Raw genomic sequence first — 15,429 nt, 5'->3', positions numbered from 1 at the left:
CGTGGGGTCGTCTCAGTTTACTGTTCTTCTGCGGACTCCCTTTGACATCACTGGGCCCGCGGGTTGGTATTTTAAAGTGATCTCAGCTTTGTTTAGGGGAAGTTCCCTCTGTAATTCGCCCTCAGACTCCTCCTCGCTCTTAGAAGGAATCTGATACTCTCAGAAGAACCAAAGGCGTAACTGATCTTTAAGGAGCAGGAAATCTAGAATGATTTCTTCTCAGATCTCTGTATCTCTAACCCATTCATTTCTCACTTACAAAGTCATGAGTCAGACGGGTCCACCCTAGCTTGCCTTCTGAGAACTTGGTTGTGACCTTTTCTCTTTTTCTTTTTGAAGGGCCCTCGGTTCCCCAGCTCTCCCTTCGGAACCCTGGGCAGCGGCTCGGCCCGCTGCCTCCGCTGCTCGTCCCGTTCAGAGGCCTCCACGTCCCGGTGGACGGCAGCCTCACCTCCCAGGTTCCCAGGCCACAAACGTGGCATCATCCTGGACTCCACTGTCACATGCTGCATTAAAACAAACAAACAAAAAGTTCTGTATTGATTTGAGAGAGAGAAACATCGCTTTTGGTTGTTCTTCTCTTTGTTCACTGGCTGAACCTCACATGGGCCCTGATTGCGGTCATGCTCGCAACCTTGGTGTTTCGGGATGACGCTCTCACCAACGGCTACCTGGCCGGGGTGTGTGTGTGCTGCCTCTGGCCTGCAGTTCCTATATTCCGAAAACTTCTAGACCCTAACCGGTTCTCCCCCGCACCACCCCCCAGAACAACCACTCCTCCGACCCAGGTTACTGCCACCTAACTTGGCCACTCCTCCCACCCTGGCCCTCGTGTGTTTGTGTCCAGGCAGCAGCCAGGGTGACCTTCACGTAAATGTTAACTAGAACTCAGATCATGTTGCTTCTCTGCTCAGCACACTGCTGCAGCTCCCCGTCCCGCCCGGAACGAAGCCCAAGTCCTCGCAGGGGTCTTTCAGGGTCCACACTGCCTCCGGCCACCCCTTCCTTCTCGGCTGCCCCCGCTTCAGCCACTCCAGCTCCTTGCTGTTGCTTGAAACTGCTCAACACACTTCTCGGGAAGGGCCTTTGCCCCGAGTGACCCTCCACCCCTGACCCTCTGCCCGTTCTTCCAGACCTCGTCACAGCTAACTACTATCTCCACAGCTGCGGAAATGTCACCTCATTCTCTGGGCCCACCCAGACCACCTTACGTAAAATCCCTCCTTCCCTGTCCCCGGCACTTCTGAGGCCGCTCACCCTGCAACAGGTGTGATGCACCTGATTTTCATAACAATCATCCTCTAGCGTGTAACATGTTACCTGTCTCTACCTGCCAGAACATGAGTTCTGCAGGGCCAAGGTTTTGGCCTGTTCTGTGGGTCGCTGCGTGCCCAGCCTCTAGCCAAGCGCCTGCCTGGCACAGAACCAGGACTTGGTAAACAAGCTGGATCAGTGGGTCCCGTCCCGGTAACTGTCCTCACATGTGACAGCCCTCTGGCAGTGGCGGGCGGAACAAACGCTGCTGGAAACTTCCTCTGGGTAGTGCTAGGGGCTTCCAAGAGTTCCAGTCTCGGGGCAGGAGGGGTGATGGATTGGATGGAGTCTGAGACTTAACGCCCGCAAGCCTAGTGACTTCCCAACTTACTTTGTACCCTGACCCCAATCATGATCTAGTAAATACACGTGTGTTAGTGAAGCCAATGATTTATTTATTTATTTTAAAAGACTTTATCTATTTATTTTAGAGAGAAGAGAAAGGAAGGAGAAAGCAAGGGAGAGTTGCGTGGTTGCCTCTTGTGCATACCCCCTACTGGGGACCTGGCCTGCAACCCGGGCATGTTCCCTGACTAGGAATCAAACCAGCCACCTTTTGGTTCGCAGGCCCGCTCTCAATCCACTGAACCACACCAGCCAGGGCAAAACCAAGAGTTTTAAATCAGTCCTTACTCTGTCTGCAATCCACAAGTGTTTTCTCCTTAAGAAGCAGCTGTTTGCGGCTCCCTGAATTGTTCACCAGCCCCTGGACGATGGTCTGGTGTGCGTGGCTGGAGAAGGGTGTTCTACACCTCGGAGCCCCCCTCACCCCCCACCAAGGTCTCTACTCTTAGCCAAGGCCAAGCTCAATGCACCTCACCTGTCCACTGAGTGTTCTGGGGAACCTGAGAGGTTCCAGTCACAATGTCCCCACTGAATCACAGAGTATGTGGTCAGGATTGTATCTCTGGGCCGTCTGCACAGGTGTCAGCTAAATTCACTCTGTCTGCCAGAGCAGTTTTCTGTCTCTGAGTCAGACTTTGGGCTTGACGAGGTGACAGCCAGCATTTATGTCGAGGTCACCATGTGTCACGCTTCTGTGAACAAACCTAAGTCCTCTCAAACACTCGGTGGTCTGTCGTTTCTCTGTAGGAATCAGGAAGCTCATGCATTCGGCAAAATATTGAGGAGCCTACTCTGTGCATTAATCAGCATGGTTCTAAGCATTGGAGGTACAGCAGTGAATGAGGGGGTCAAAATCCCTGCCTCTCCGGAGCTCGCATGCCAGTGGGGGCAGGCGGACAACCGGCCAAACCAAGCAGTAAAAGGCACTATAACAGGAGGTGAGGACTGGTTGGTGAGTCAGGGCGGGGTGAGGGAGGGTGTAACCAGTGTCCTTGAGAAGCATCTGAAGACATTCCTTCGAGAAGGAGCCCCTGTGGTTATCTGGGGCAGGGCATTCCAGGCAGACGGCCCAGCATGGGCAAAGGCCCCGAGGTGGGAGCATGCACAGTATCTTCAAGGAGCACAAGCAGACTAGGGTGGCTCGAGCTGAACCGGGAGGTGGAATAGTAGGAGATAAGGTGTGAAAAGGAACCAGAGGCAGAGTGGGGGGGTAAGGGCTGGCTTTTCCTGTGAGAGAGGTAGGGGCTATCAGAGGAGGGTCATGAGCTGCTTATTACATCCTAAGTCCCAGGCTGCTAGAGAGTAGACAACAGATTAAGGATGGAGGCAGGGAGGGAGACTAGACTGGGGGCAACCACAACATTTCAGGGGGAGGGGACGCTGCACCAGCTGGGCAGGTGTGATGGAGGTGGTGAAAAGCAGTCAGGTTCTAGAGCCCTTTTGAAGACAGACGTGGTACATCGTGGGTGACTCGAGGTTTTGTCCTGAGCACATGAGAGGGTGGGAAAGCTCCGGGGGAGCAGGTTTGGGGAGGAGACGAGGAGTTCCAGTTGGGACATGTTAAATTTGTGTTCTCCTGCTGTACTTGGATATGCAAACTCGGAGCTCAGTGATTGGTGAAGTTCGACCCAGAGGTGCTTGGAGGGTCAGCACATGAGCAGTGCCTTGGCCAGGGTTTCCCAGAAAGCCGAGGGCCCCTGTACCCTCATTTTGTTCTGCGGAACAATCCCAGAGGGAGGGAGAGAAGTCAAAAGCAGAGAAAGCCCGCAGGAGGAGGTGTTATGGAGCTAGCTGCCACCAAACGGGACTGCAGAATGAACAGACTGTGACCCCAAGAAATCATGTAAATTAGTCTCCGTACCATTTCTCACTGGGGAGAAAGGGAGAAGAATTTATCCCCCGTCTCCTCTTCTTATTGGTTGAAGATTGGCCCTGTGGGGGAGTGGCTCCAAACATTTCTGGCTCTCATGTATAAACGCCTGGGTGCTAACTTGGGGCGATGGTAGTTGGTGGAGGTGAGAGGGGCAGGGGCAGGCGTGGGCAGGCGTGGGCAGGCATGCTGCGGGGCAGGCTGTGCTGGGACAACAGGCAAGGCCGGGAGGGGACGTGTAAGTCCAATGGAACAGGGTCCCCTTCAGGGTGGCAGCTAGCACCGTCTCTTCCTCAGAGGATTAGTGGCCCAAGCTGCTTGTCCCTGGTCCACCCGTATTCTAGATTTCCCTTATCCGGGTCTAACGCCGCTGCTGCTCTGGTTATTTGCTGGTGGGATGATCCAGACCTTCACTTCCATGGGTCTGAGCCATTGGTTGTCTTGCCTTGGTTAGGCTGTTGTCTACTTACTGTTATCAGTGGGTATGGAGACACTGTGAGACACCCAAGGGTGTTTTTCCATAAACCCCGCCCCTCCCACTGCAGGGGGCCCTGACTCCTTACAGTGACTGGGATTTATTATCCCCAGCAGTATGAGGCCTCTCTTTGCCTTATGATCCACCAAAGACCAGGGAACGGTCTTATCTGCAAGTTTGATGGAAGCCTGGGGCCCCACTGTATCCCTTGGCAGAAGCCTCCTGTCCCCATGCACTGGAACCTCCAACCTGGCAGTACTGATGTTTGCAGGGACAGGAAACAATTTCCACGAGTGGGTCACTGGGAGTAATGGAGAGGGGGCTTCCACCTTCCACCTCTGCTTCCCGTACCCACATATTCTAGCTGGTAGGGGACATGGCAGCATACCTTGGTTTTGTGAAGGACACAGTTGCAGGGGCTGGTTCCAGAGCTAAACCTTTCAGGACATGCCACTTAGGTGCTGAGGTTTTTGGTAAGATCAGTAGATCCTTTAGTCAGACACCCATTGTCCCCAAATGGGTGCCTTGGTGTGAGGCAATGCGTAGTCACCATGTTGCCGTATCGGGTGGTCTAAACCCCTCGGACAGGGGTGCATTCACCCCCATCATCATGGCTCCTTCTGTCCTGGGGCCCATTGCACCTGCACTAGGGTGGCTGAGGAGAGGCTGCCTGACATCTACCAGCCACGTCATCCAGCCGGCTGGCTGTTGACCACCTCCCCTGGATTTGAAACGTAAGACACCAAGATTCAATCCTCTGCGCCCCATCCCATCGGTTTTCCTCGGCTCATCTTCCTACCTTTCCCCCCTTTCTCCTAGGCCCCAGTCTCCCAACCTTTTCTTCTGGGGTCCTGAGCGCCAACCAAGTCATTGGCCACCACTCAGGAGACTGTGTGTATCTGTTCCTCAGACCTCCCATCCTTCATCATGAATGGCTGACTGATTGTACAGCTCACAGCTCTGTTCCTGGGAGGATTAACCTTTGTCCTTGCCCTTCAGGGCCACTCCTGAGGGGGTGTCGTGGTAAGAGTGGCAGCTGTCCCTTTATAGCCAGTGCAAACGTACTCCAAGTTCTTGTCTACTCACCTCACATCTTTTAACAGCTTCATTGAGGTACAATTTATATGGACTAAACTGCACATTTAAAGTGTACGACGTACAATTCGCTAAGTGTGGAACCTGCATGCATCTGAGAAACCATCACAGATTCATATCCCTTTGTCATCTCTCCTCCAATCCCATCTTTCTTCTTTGGGAGGAAGTTTTATTTATTTATTTTTAGAGAGAGGGGAAGGGAAGGAGAAAGAGAGGGAGAGAAACATCAATATGTGGTTGGCTTCCCATGCCCCCACTAGGGACCTGGCCTGTAACCCAGGCATGTGCCCTGACTGGGAATCGAACTGGTGACCCTTTGGTTCACAGCCCATGCTCAATCCACTGAGCTACACCAGCCAGGGCCCATCTGATCCTTCTATCGCTATAGATTGGTTTACATCTTCTGAAGTTTTATATAGACAGACACATACAGTATGTATGCTTTTCCACTTGGCACAATTATCTTGAGGTGCATGCAAATTGTTGTGTGTACAATAGTGTGTATCATTTTCATTGCTGAGTATTATCCATGGTGTGGATATACCACAGTTTGTTTATTCACCTCTTGACGGGTATTTGCATTTACAATATAGCTGCTATGGACATTCATTTGCAAGTCTCTGTATGGACAAATTTTCCCCTCAGATAAACACCTAGGAGTAGAACAACTGGATCATTCAGTGGATGTATGTTTAACTATTTAAAAAAACAGCTTTATTGTTGTAATTTACATACCATAAGATTCACTCATTTTTAATGTACGATACAATCATTTTAGCAAGTTTACAAAGTTGTGCAGCCATCACCACAATTCAATTTTAGAACAAATTTTTGGGGTGTCATCACCCCAAAATGATCCCTCCTGCCCATTTGCAGTGACTTTCTGTTCCCACCGCAGGCCCTGGGAACCATTAGTATATTTTCTGTCTCTATAGATTGGCCTTTTCTGGATATTTCATATAAATGAAATCATGCAATCTGAGATCTTTTGTGTCTGGCTTCTTTCACTTAGCATGATGTTTACGAGATTCACCTGTGTGGTGGTGCAGGGCCAGAACTTTGTTCCTTGTTATTGACAGTTTCCATTGTATGGATATACCACATTTAGTTTATCCATTTAGGACTTGATAGACACTTGAACTGTTTCTATTTTTTTGTGTGTGTGATTGTTATGAATAATGGCGCCAGGGACATTCACCTGCGAGGCTTCCTGTGGACACATTTTCATTTCTCTTGGGTAGGTAGATACCTAGGCCTGAATTCCCAGGCCATATGGTCAATTTATATTGAACTTCTTAAGATACTGCCAAACTGTTGTCCCAAAGTTGGTGTGCAGATGGTGTGGGCTCCTCCTTCCCCTTTTATCGCCAACACCTGGTATAGCGTCTTCAAATTTTCATAGCACAATTTTAGACATATAGTAATGTAGTGGTATCTCATGGTTGTTTTAGTTTACATTTGCCAAATACTGGGACATCTCTCTCAGGTAAAAGATTGTGGCACTCCCACTTCCAAACACTAAGAAAATGTTTGGTGGCTTTTTCTGCATCTATTGAGATGGCTTTTCTTTGTTAATTTGGGAGTTATACTGATTGATTTAAAAATGTTCTGGGCAAGTCCCTTCTCTCATGGCCTTGGTTTTTGTTTTGTTTCTGTAAAACGGGACAGTAAAATCACACCTCAAAGCACATTTATGAAGCCGGCAGGCACTGGCATATGGAAGATGCCTGGTGCATAGTAGGCACTCCCTATAAATTAATTCGTATTTTACAGACTGTATTCACATCTTACCCTGCCTCTCCCTCAAGGTATGGATTCCTCTTAATTTTAACCTGCCTCCCAGCCTAGTACTTTGGCACAAAGTAGGTACAATAAGTATTTGAAAGTATAAAAGAATGGGGCGCCAGTCGCCGCCTACCCTGCTCGCCCACGTTACCCAGTCGCTGCAATCCACTGCTTAGGAACAGCATCAAGTACAGACCCTGAAACTGCCTTCTCCAAACCAGGCCTGGATTCCCGGCTCCGTTCTGACCAATCAGAGCCAGCCTCTTTCCGGAAAAAATAATTGACCTCGGAAATTGACGACTCAGCTGTTGAATAACTCTGTCAGTCCCGCCCCAATGTTGAAACTGCCGCGTCTGAACGCGGAGTAACGTTCCCAAGCGCCTCTCCTCATCTGACCAATCAGGGCAGCCAGATTGGGCCCCGCCCCCGGCCTGCGTCACGTTGGATGGACCAGAAGTAGGTCCACACTGTGTTGGCGGCGGTCTGGCGTGGGTTGGGTGTTCTGTTGCTGTAAGTGCTAGTGTAGCGGGGGTTCGGCGGGAGACCCCGCGTGTGTCCCCGTGTAGGCTTCGGGGGCCGCGATGGGAAAGATGGATTTTTCTCCAGGTGCTAAGTGTGCTGAGAGTCCCTTTCTCGTCCGCCTGCCTGTTGTGCTTTTTCTGCTCCAGGCTATCTTCGCAGGTCGCCTTCCCGTTGCGTTTGCGCAGCTTTTGGCTTTCCAAGGCCGGAGGAGGGCCATGCAGGCCGTTCTCTTTAACCCCGTGGGGAAACGTAGAGCCCTAGAGTGTCTGGTCAGATGAGGGAGGATCTGGCTGTGTGGCCCATTTGTCTACAACAGCGCCCCGCCCCGAGTGGGCCCTATTGGCTTCTCTCCTCCTTCCTTCCCCGTGGGGTGTGCCTGAGGGGTGGGGTGTCCAGTGGACGTCCGGCTTCTCTCTGCTCTGGCCCCTGCAGCGCTGAGGAGCCCCTTACCCCCGGTGTGGGCGGTCCACACGTGTGGAGTGTGGGTGGGAAGTCAGGGCAGGGTTTCTGAGAGTGAACCCGGGGTTCAAAAGGGAGAGTGAGGGTTGAGGGAGACTCTCCGGTCGGGAGAGTCTGGGCTTGGGGATCTGAGGGAAGTGGGAAGCCCGCCCCCTAGCCTGCAGAAACTCCTTCCAGGGGCATCTGTGGATCCCTGAGCCTGGATCCCTGGGGGGGCGCGCGGGCAAAGACTGGGAGTGGGAGGAGGCAGCTTTCCAGGGAAAGCCTGGAGTGACCAGGGACCCGGGAGCTAGATATGGGTTCAAATCCTGGCTTTGCCACTTAACTGGCTGTGTGACTTGGAGCAAGTTTCTTAACTTCTCTGAACTTTGGTTTATTTGTAAAAATTAAGGGAAGCAGGAAGGATGGGCAGGAGAGAGAGAGGAAAGAGTCCCTTCAGAAGCCTGGTTTGCATTAGTTTCACAAATTATAATACTTTACATTTGTAGAATTGCCCTAATTGTCTTCTGTAAGTTAAACTGGTCTGGTTTCTTAGTTTAGGTGGTTAAAAAAAAAAGGGGGCACCGCTGTCTTTTGGCACACACGGACTCACACCCTGGCCAGGCTGGTAATAACAGACATGAGCTGCATGCTCACTGTGTGCCAGGGACTGTACTGAGATTTAACACACATGTGCTTGTTTGATGCTCACGAGGTAGATATTGTTATCCTCTTTGTTTGGCAGATAAGGAAACTGATCAAGGAGTTACTTAACTTGTTGAGGCTGTTCAGGAAGTATCAGAGTTGGCAGAATTCGAACCCAGGCCTCTGGCTCCACAGGGCAGCCTCCCAAACCAGGTCATGCTGTTTTGACTTAAGGTAGCAGAGGTGGGCCTGGAACTCAGCCCCAGGGGCACCTGACAGCCCAGGAGTCAGCAACATCCGCTGTGGGAAGCCAGACGATACGTCTGGGATGGAGGAGACCAAGGACCTGGCGCAGCTGCGGCAGCTCAACCTGGAGCTCCTGAGGCAGCTGTGGGTTGGGCAGGATGCCGTGCAACGATCTGTGGCCAAGGCAGCTGCAGAGGTAGGTGCCCGTCTTGGGAGCTCCCAGGGGACAAGGGGGGCTGCTGACCCTCCAGCCAGAATCCAGGTTTCTAGGTCATCTTGCATAGCATGCCCATTTATTGCTGATGGGAAAACAGGTCCAGTGAGGGAGGGGGTGCAGAGGCTGGAGCTCAGGCCTGAGGACCCAGGCCTTTATGCCTCGTGTGTACCAGCTGGGTGACCTGGTCTCTCTGTTCTAGTCAAGCCAGGGCTCCAGCAGCAGCTACAAGTCAGAGGTGCCATCATCGCAAGAGAAATTCTCAATGGCCGCGAGAGCCTCCTGCCCACGGGATGCCAGCCAACGTGACCCCTGCAATATGTCTTTTCCTGGCGGGGCCAGCTCGGGGGTGACCTCTCTCCCACCTCCTAAATGCCAACACCAGGAGTCCTTGAGCCCGCTGAGGCCCTGCTCGGCACCATCGGAGACCACCTCGGACTCCAGTGGCCCAGAGCGTTCAGCAGAGCTGGAGGCTCCGATCTCGTGGTCCATCCCGGATCAGCAAAGCAAGCTGCCCAAGGTAATGTCAGGGAGCGGGGCGTCTGTTGATGGGTGCTCCCTTGAACTGCAGTTTCCCTGTCTGACAGACCACCCACGGGTGGCCTCTCTTATAAGGTAAGAGGTGGTCCTGGCGCTGCTGTGGGGTGTGTCCAGCTCCACCCGAGAGCTGGGAAAGCAGCGGTGGTTAGTGTTTCAGACTGCACTTTGGGAAGAAGGTGATGAGCCCCAATATACACATGGGAAGGCCAAGGCTCGGGCCACACGTACCCAAAGTCACGTATGAGGTCCGGTGGAAAGCTTTGTCTTTCAGTTTCCAAGCCCTTAGCTGAGTCTTGGGACCCACGTTTGTGTGTGAGTTAAGACATGGCCCCTCTCCTTCCCCCAAGCCGGGGCCTCGTTTGGGCTGGGCCCACTGGGCTGACCCTTCCTTCCTCACCTCATCAGCTAAGAGTGACCTTCAACGAGGAGTCTCCAGTGCCCGAGAAGAGCTGGCGCCTCAGACCCTACCTGGGCTACGACTGGATTGCAGGTGCGGCCCGCCCCGTGCACACATCTGGCCCTGGAGCGGCGGGTGGAAGCCCCGCACACCTTCCTGAGCCCGCACCTTCTGTGCTGCTGCGTGTGTCAGCTGGCCCGCCCTCCTGGCTGAGCACCTTCTGCACCTTCTCCTCCGTCAGCGCCCGGCTCGGTGCCGGGGACGGTCCTCAGCGCGTGCTCATCTGGCTCCCCTTTCTAACTCTGGCTGACCCTGCTCCTCTGAACCCCAGACTGTATATCTGGCTGTCTTCTCGGTGTGGCACAGTAGGGGTCTTAAGATAACATTCATGTCCAAAGTCAAGGTCCTGATTTTCTCCCCACCTGTGGTCTCTCTCGCTTTGTGGATGGTATCTCTAGGAACCCAGTAATTGGTCAAAACATAACCTCGGGGTCTACCTCAATTCCGTCTCTCCTTTTTACATACTGCTCTTCCAGTCCTGCCTTCTCTCCCAGCAGCCCTGCCTTCCACGCACTTCTGGCGTCCGACTACTTCTCTCCCAGGTGCCGATATAGTCACCTCCTAACTGGTGCCTCCTCTCCCCTTACAGTAGCCAGAGAGGGACTTCTATAAAAATACATGGCTGATCTGAATGCGTCACTCCTTGTCCCCAAGCCCTCTGCTGTCTTCTCAGTGTCGTCTCCTCCCCTCCCATCCCTCACTCCTCTCTAGCCACTTTCACCTCGTGGCTGTTTCTCAAATACACTTCTGCCCCAGGGCCTTTGCACTTGCTCTGCTTTCTACCTGGGATGTCTGCGTGGCTACCTCCCTTTTTTCAGGCCTCTGCCTAGGGCTCGTCCCCTCAGAGAGGCCTTCCCAGCGACCTTGTGCTACCAAGCTGATTTCCCTGGCGCTGCTGTCTTCTATTTCCTGGGAGGTGTCATCATTCAGTGTTGTGTCACCCGTTTCCTTGTTGATCAGTTTGTGGCTACCGTATTAGTACATAAGTCTCATGAGCACAGGGGCTTTGTCTTTTCCCAACACCATCTGGTCCATAGTGAGGGCTCTGCAAACATTTTTGCCTGGACAGTCGGACACGCGTCAAGGTAGACGGACCCTGAAACAAAACCAGTGGTGTCAGTGGCAGGTCCCTCTCAGGTTTATGAGGCCCGGTGGGGGCACAGCAGGTGACGGAGTGCACTGAGAGTCTTCTCAGCCTTGGCCGCTGGCCGCACAGCAGTTCCCTGTGCTTTGCCCACGTCAGGGACTCTGGACAACAGCTCGCTCATCAGCAGCGAGCCTGAGGACTTCTTCTCGAGGCTGCAGGAGTTCAGAGAAGCCAACAGGAAGGAGTGCATTCACAGTGACCCCGAGTGAGTAGGGGCTGGTGGGCAGTGGGCGGGCGGCTCGGGGGCTCTGGCGCCGGGTGGCTCATGGCTCTCGCTCTGCAGTGTGGAGCTCCTGGGCCTGTGGGAGAGCGCCGTTGCCGAGGAAGACCACCAATGTGAGCATAGACCCTGCTGAGGTCGCTGGGGCCTGGGGAGGCAGGGTGAGCCAGGCCCTGGGAGGGAGGGAGGGATTAGGGTTGGCCCTGGGTCACCCCGCCTGCCCAAGCCCCGGCAGCCTTCGTTTCCTTCCCAGCTGCCTCATTTCCCACGTGCCCCCCCTTCCCACACCCTTTTCTCTGCATGTGTGTGGTCTGTGGGGGGTGGTCCCAGCTTAGTCATGAGCACGCAAATCTGTACTGTAGGCACATGTGCGCATGTACTGTGTACGTGCAGTTGTGTGTAAGGGGTGGTTGTGTGAACGTGTGTGTATGTGTGCTCTGTGCAAGTTGATTACAAATATAGGCACATGCATGTGTGTCCACGAATGTGACTGAAGCCATCCCTGTTTTGCATCTGTACACGTGACATTTCCACATACGAAGGTGCCGGCGGGTGTGTGCACGTGTCTTGTTTGAGTAGGAGTGCATGTTCGGTGTTTTGTGTGTGGGCACAAGTCCGTCTGCATGCTGTGTGTGTACGCGTGTACATGCCCGTGCGTGGTGGGGGGGGAGTGGAGGGCTTGGTGGGCCCATGTGATTGGGGGCAGCAGGGGCCTCTGCTGAGACCTAGGTTCCTGGGCTGAGGGGAGGCTGCTGCGTCTCATGGGCCTCACAGGTGTGTACTGTTACCGTGTCAACCGGCGCCTATTTCTGGTGCCTTGGGACCCCGGCACCCCCTGCCGTCTGTGCAGGACGCCACGGGACCAGCAGGGCCCTGAGACCCTGGCGGATCCAGCGCAGGTCAGGTGAGTGGCCAGAGCAGGCAGGACACCTGGGGGCAGCTGTCAGGGCAGCAGGAGCTGAGGAGGGAGTCAGCCTGGGGTCCGCCGGTTTGTGGGGGGAAAGGCGGGCCTGGGGCTGTGGCTTTGTCCCCACTGCCATCCCTGCCCAGGGTGAGCATCCCAGTGTCCATCCTGGACCCCCCGCACCAGTACCGCATCCACCGGCGGAAGAGCCTTGATGCCTGCGACTCACTGGCCCTGCCCGGGGTGAGCAGCCACGTGGGGCCTGGGTGGGGGTGGGGCTGTCCCTGTCTGGCCCAGGTCCCCAGATGAAGCCCGAGGCCCAGAGAGGGCCAGGGACTGAGCCAAGGCCCCACAGTGAGGCTGAGCTCAAGCAGGATGAGCGCTAAAGTCTGCTGCAGAGTTCAGGCTGGGTCGCTTCCATGACCTGAGCTCTGCATGTGCCCTGGGGAAGGGGGGCAGCCCCCCCACTCTGGCGCCCTGGAGAAGTGTCCGCCCACGGGTTGGCATAAATTGGCCCCGTTTATCAAGGTCTTGTGTGCCACCTGCGCAGTCCCTGGAAGGGTCATCCCAGGGGGCCCCACTACAGCTGGTGCAGGTTCTGCCACTGTCCCATTTCGCAGATGAGGACGCTGAGGCAGAGGGGAGGTGACTTGTCTAAGGTCAGCCCAGTAGGAGAGCTGGGATTCGAACCCAGGTCTTGATGCTTCCATAGTGCCTCCCATAATGTCCTTTGTGTCTCCTGGGAAGGACGGGTCATTGCGCACCCCAGTCACTCCCAGTTGAGGCTGGGGGAGCTGGGCCTGGGGGAAGGAGAAAGGATGCCAAGGAAAGTTGGTTTGCTTGTCTGTAAAATGGGCACAAGATACTGTCTTCAGGTCTGTGTGGGGAGACGGAGCAGTTCAGGGGACTGGGACCCGCTGGGTGCGGGGTAGAGGCCTACACACGGGAAGCGCTTCGTCAGGGTCTGCGGCCTCCCCTCCGCTCATCTCCGGTCAGGCCGGTAGGGTTAGGAAGGGCGTCCCAGTGGGCAGACACACGCCCCTGTCCTGCGGGAGCCTTGGTCTGCAGGGGACACCGTGACTGGGGGGAGCTGTGCCCCACGCCAGGTGCCCGAACCTCTTGCTCCCCACAGCACTGTCTGCTGGGCTGGGACATTCTCCCTCCAAAATCTGAGAGAAGCTCAGCCCTCAAGAGCCTGGACCTCTGGTCCTGCGTTGCCTCCAAGGCCCAGCACCAGAAGCTGTCGGCGGACCCTCACCACCCGGTATGGTCTGGGTGCCCTGGGGGGGCATATGCCGGGGATGGCAGGGTCCCGGGGCGGGATTGGGGTGTCTCCCCACAGAGGCCCAGTCCCTCTGGCCCTGACCCAAGGCACCCTTCCAGGCTGCAGCACTCCCCGCTGGCTGCCCCGTCCCACCTGAGCAGGACGCAGAAGGAGATGAGGCTAGGACTAGGGTGACCTGCCCCCAATGTGACCCCCTCTGACACCACCTCATTTACCATCCAGGCCCTGCCACTGCGGGTTCCGCCCCCCACTCTGATCTGGTCAGAGCCCTAGGTGCCCCAGCCTTGCACCCCCCGGCTGAAGCCCTGAGAACTGGCCGCTTGGAGGAAGACAGTGCCCCTGCCATCGCTTCTAGCCTCTCCCTTCTGCCGGGGTGCCCATGCCGGGAGCCCCACCCACCCTCAGCTGGAGGTGGCCTTGGCCCCACCTTCCTAGGTTGGGCAGGTGGGTGTCCTTCCCAGGTTCAGAGGGGTACTGGGTGGGAGGCAAGGGCATTGTATGACATGTTTGGAAATAAAGCTCAGTGCTGTCTGCAGCTCCAGGTTCCCGCGTGTGCCGTGTCTGTCCTGCTGACGCCCACAGGGCCCAGGAGGTGCCCTGACCTCGGCCCTGTGTCCCCTCACCTGGGGAGAGATACCTCTGACAGCCTGTGCTGGGTGGGACGGGCCCAGTACCCGGAGTGCGGCTCTTCGTGCAGCTCCCAGCTCTGGGCAGATGGCTCCTGGGAGATGAGGCGGGAGTTCTTCAGACAAGCTGAGGTCAGGGTCAGTGCTAAAAAGCCATCTCAGCGAGGGGCTCGGGGTCTCAGGCTGTCCCCTCTAGATGAGGCTGAAGTGACAGTGGGGAGTGAGCGAGTGCTCCCCTTCTTGGTCCCTGGCACTGGGGTCCATTCCTAGAGGGGCTCCCTGGAAGTCCCTGCGCCATCCAGCTGCTCCTCCCCCTGGAGCCCAACCCTAGAAGCTATAGGTGAGTTGGAGGTTAGGTCGGCAGAGAGCCCAGATCTCCCTCCTAGATCAAGCAGCAGCCCGTCTTTCCCTCCATAGGTTGGAAGATAAGAAATTCCTGTTTTTTTAAGATAAGAAGGGGGAACTGAAATGAAGCCCAGAGAAAGCTTGGTGTTTTCTGAGGCTTCTCGGTCTAGAGAAGAGTCGGATCTAGGGATGTGGTCTCCGTGGTTCCCACCCAGAGCACGTGAAGCCCTTTCTCTTCCCATCATGCACAGCACGTGTGTTCGGTAAGCGAGGTTACACCGCAGTAGGTGATGAAGCCCCACATCCCAGTGGCTCATCGTTAAGCCTTATTTCTTGCTGACTTGCTTGGACTGACTTTCCATCATGGGTCACACGGGGCCTCTGCGTTTGACATTGTCTCAGAAACAAAGTCTTTTCCACATGGAATTTTAAAAAATTTATTTATCTTTAGAGGGGAAGGGAAGGAGAGAGGAAGAGAAATGTCAATGTATAGTTGCTTCTCGTGCGTCCCCTGCTGGGAGCTGGTCTGCAACCCAGGCATGTGCCCTGACTGGGAATTGAACCGCGATCTTCTGGTTCACAGGTCCACGCTCAATCCACTGAGCCACACCAGCCAGGGCTCCACATGGAATTTTTTAAAATATGTTTTTAATTGTGTGAAATTTACCATTTTTATATATGCATTTGAGTGGCATTAAGTGTATCCATACCGTTGTATAGTCATCACTACCAACCATCTCCAGAATTATTTTCATTTTGCAAAACTGGGACTTCAGCCCTGGCTGGTGTGGCTCAGTGGATTGAGTGATGGCCTGTGAACCAAAAGGTCACCGGTTCGATTCCCAGTCAGGGCACATACCTGGGTTGTGGGCCAGGTCCCCCAATGCAGCCCATGTGAGAGGCAATTGATCTATGTTTCTCTTCCTCTCTTCCTTCCTCCCCTCCCCTCTCTCTAA

General features: G+C 54.7%; 1 protein-coding gene across 4 annotated transcripts; it reads left to right on the top strand.

The window, feature by feature from the left end:
* Positions 1–7,308: 7,308 nt before the first annotated feature.
* On the top strand, positions 7,309–14,046 carry MIIP (migration and invasion inhibitory protein). Of its 4 annotated transcripts, none has more exons than XM_037165733.2 (10): positions 7,309–7,394; positions 8,724–8,931; positions 9,152–9,469; positions 9,895–9,979; positions 11,190–11,298; positions 11,377–11,429; positions 12,088–12,217; positions 12,364–12,460; positions 13,350–13,481; positions 13,601–13,711. In XM_037165733.2, the coding sequence occupies exons 2-10, from the start codon at positions 8,818–8,820 to the stop codon at positions 13,700–13,702; spliced, it is 1,140 nt and encodes a 379-aa protein (XP_037021628.2). In that variant the 5' UTR covers positions 7,309–7,394; positions 8,724–8,817; the 3' UTR covers positions 13,703–13,711. The 4 variants fall into 4 exon arrangements, with proteins under 4 accessions (XP_037021628.2, XP_053516706.1, XP_053516705.1 ...); XM_053660731.1 differs by having other exon boundaries at positions 7,321–7,394; positions 8,685–8,931; XM_053660730.1 differs by having other exon boundaries at positions 7,324–7,394; positions 8,590–8,931.
* The last annotated feature ends 1,383 nt before the right edge of the window (positions 14,047–15,429 follow it).

Source organism: Artibeus jamaicensis, unplaced genomic scaffold (genome assembly GCF_021234435.1).
Source record: "Artibeus jamaicensis isolate MK-2021 breed Jamaican fruit bat unplaced genomic scaffold, CSHL_Jam_final scaffold_847, whole genome shotgun sequence".
NCBI lineage: Eukaryota > Metazoa > Chordata > Mammalia > Chiroptera > Phyllostomidae > Artibeus > Artibeus jamaicensis.
This window is presented reverse-complemented; position numbering and strand designations above follow the sequence as displayed.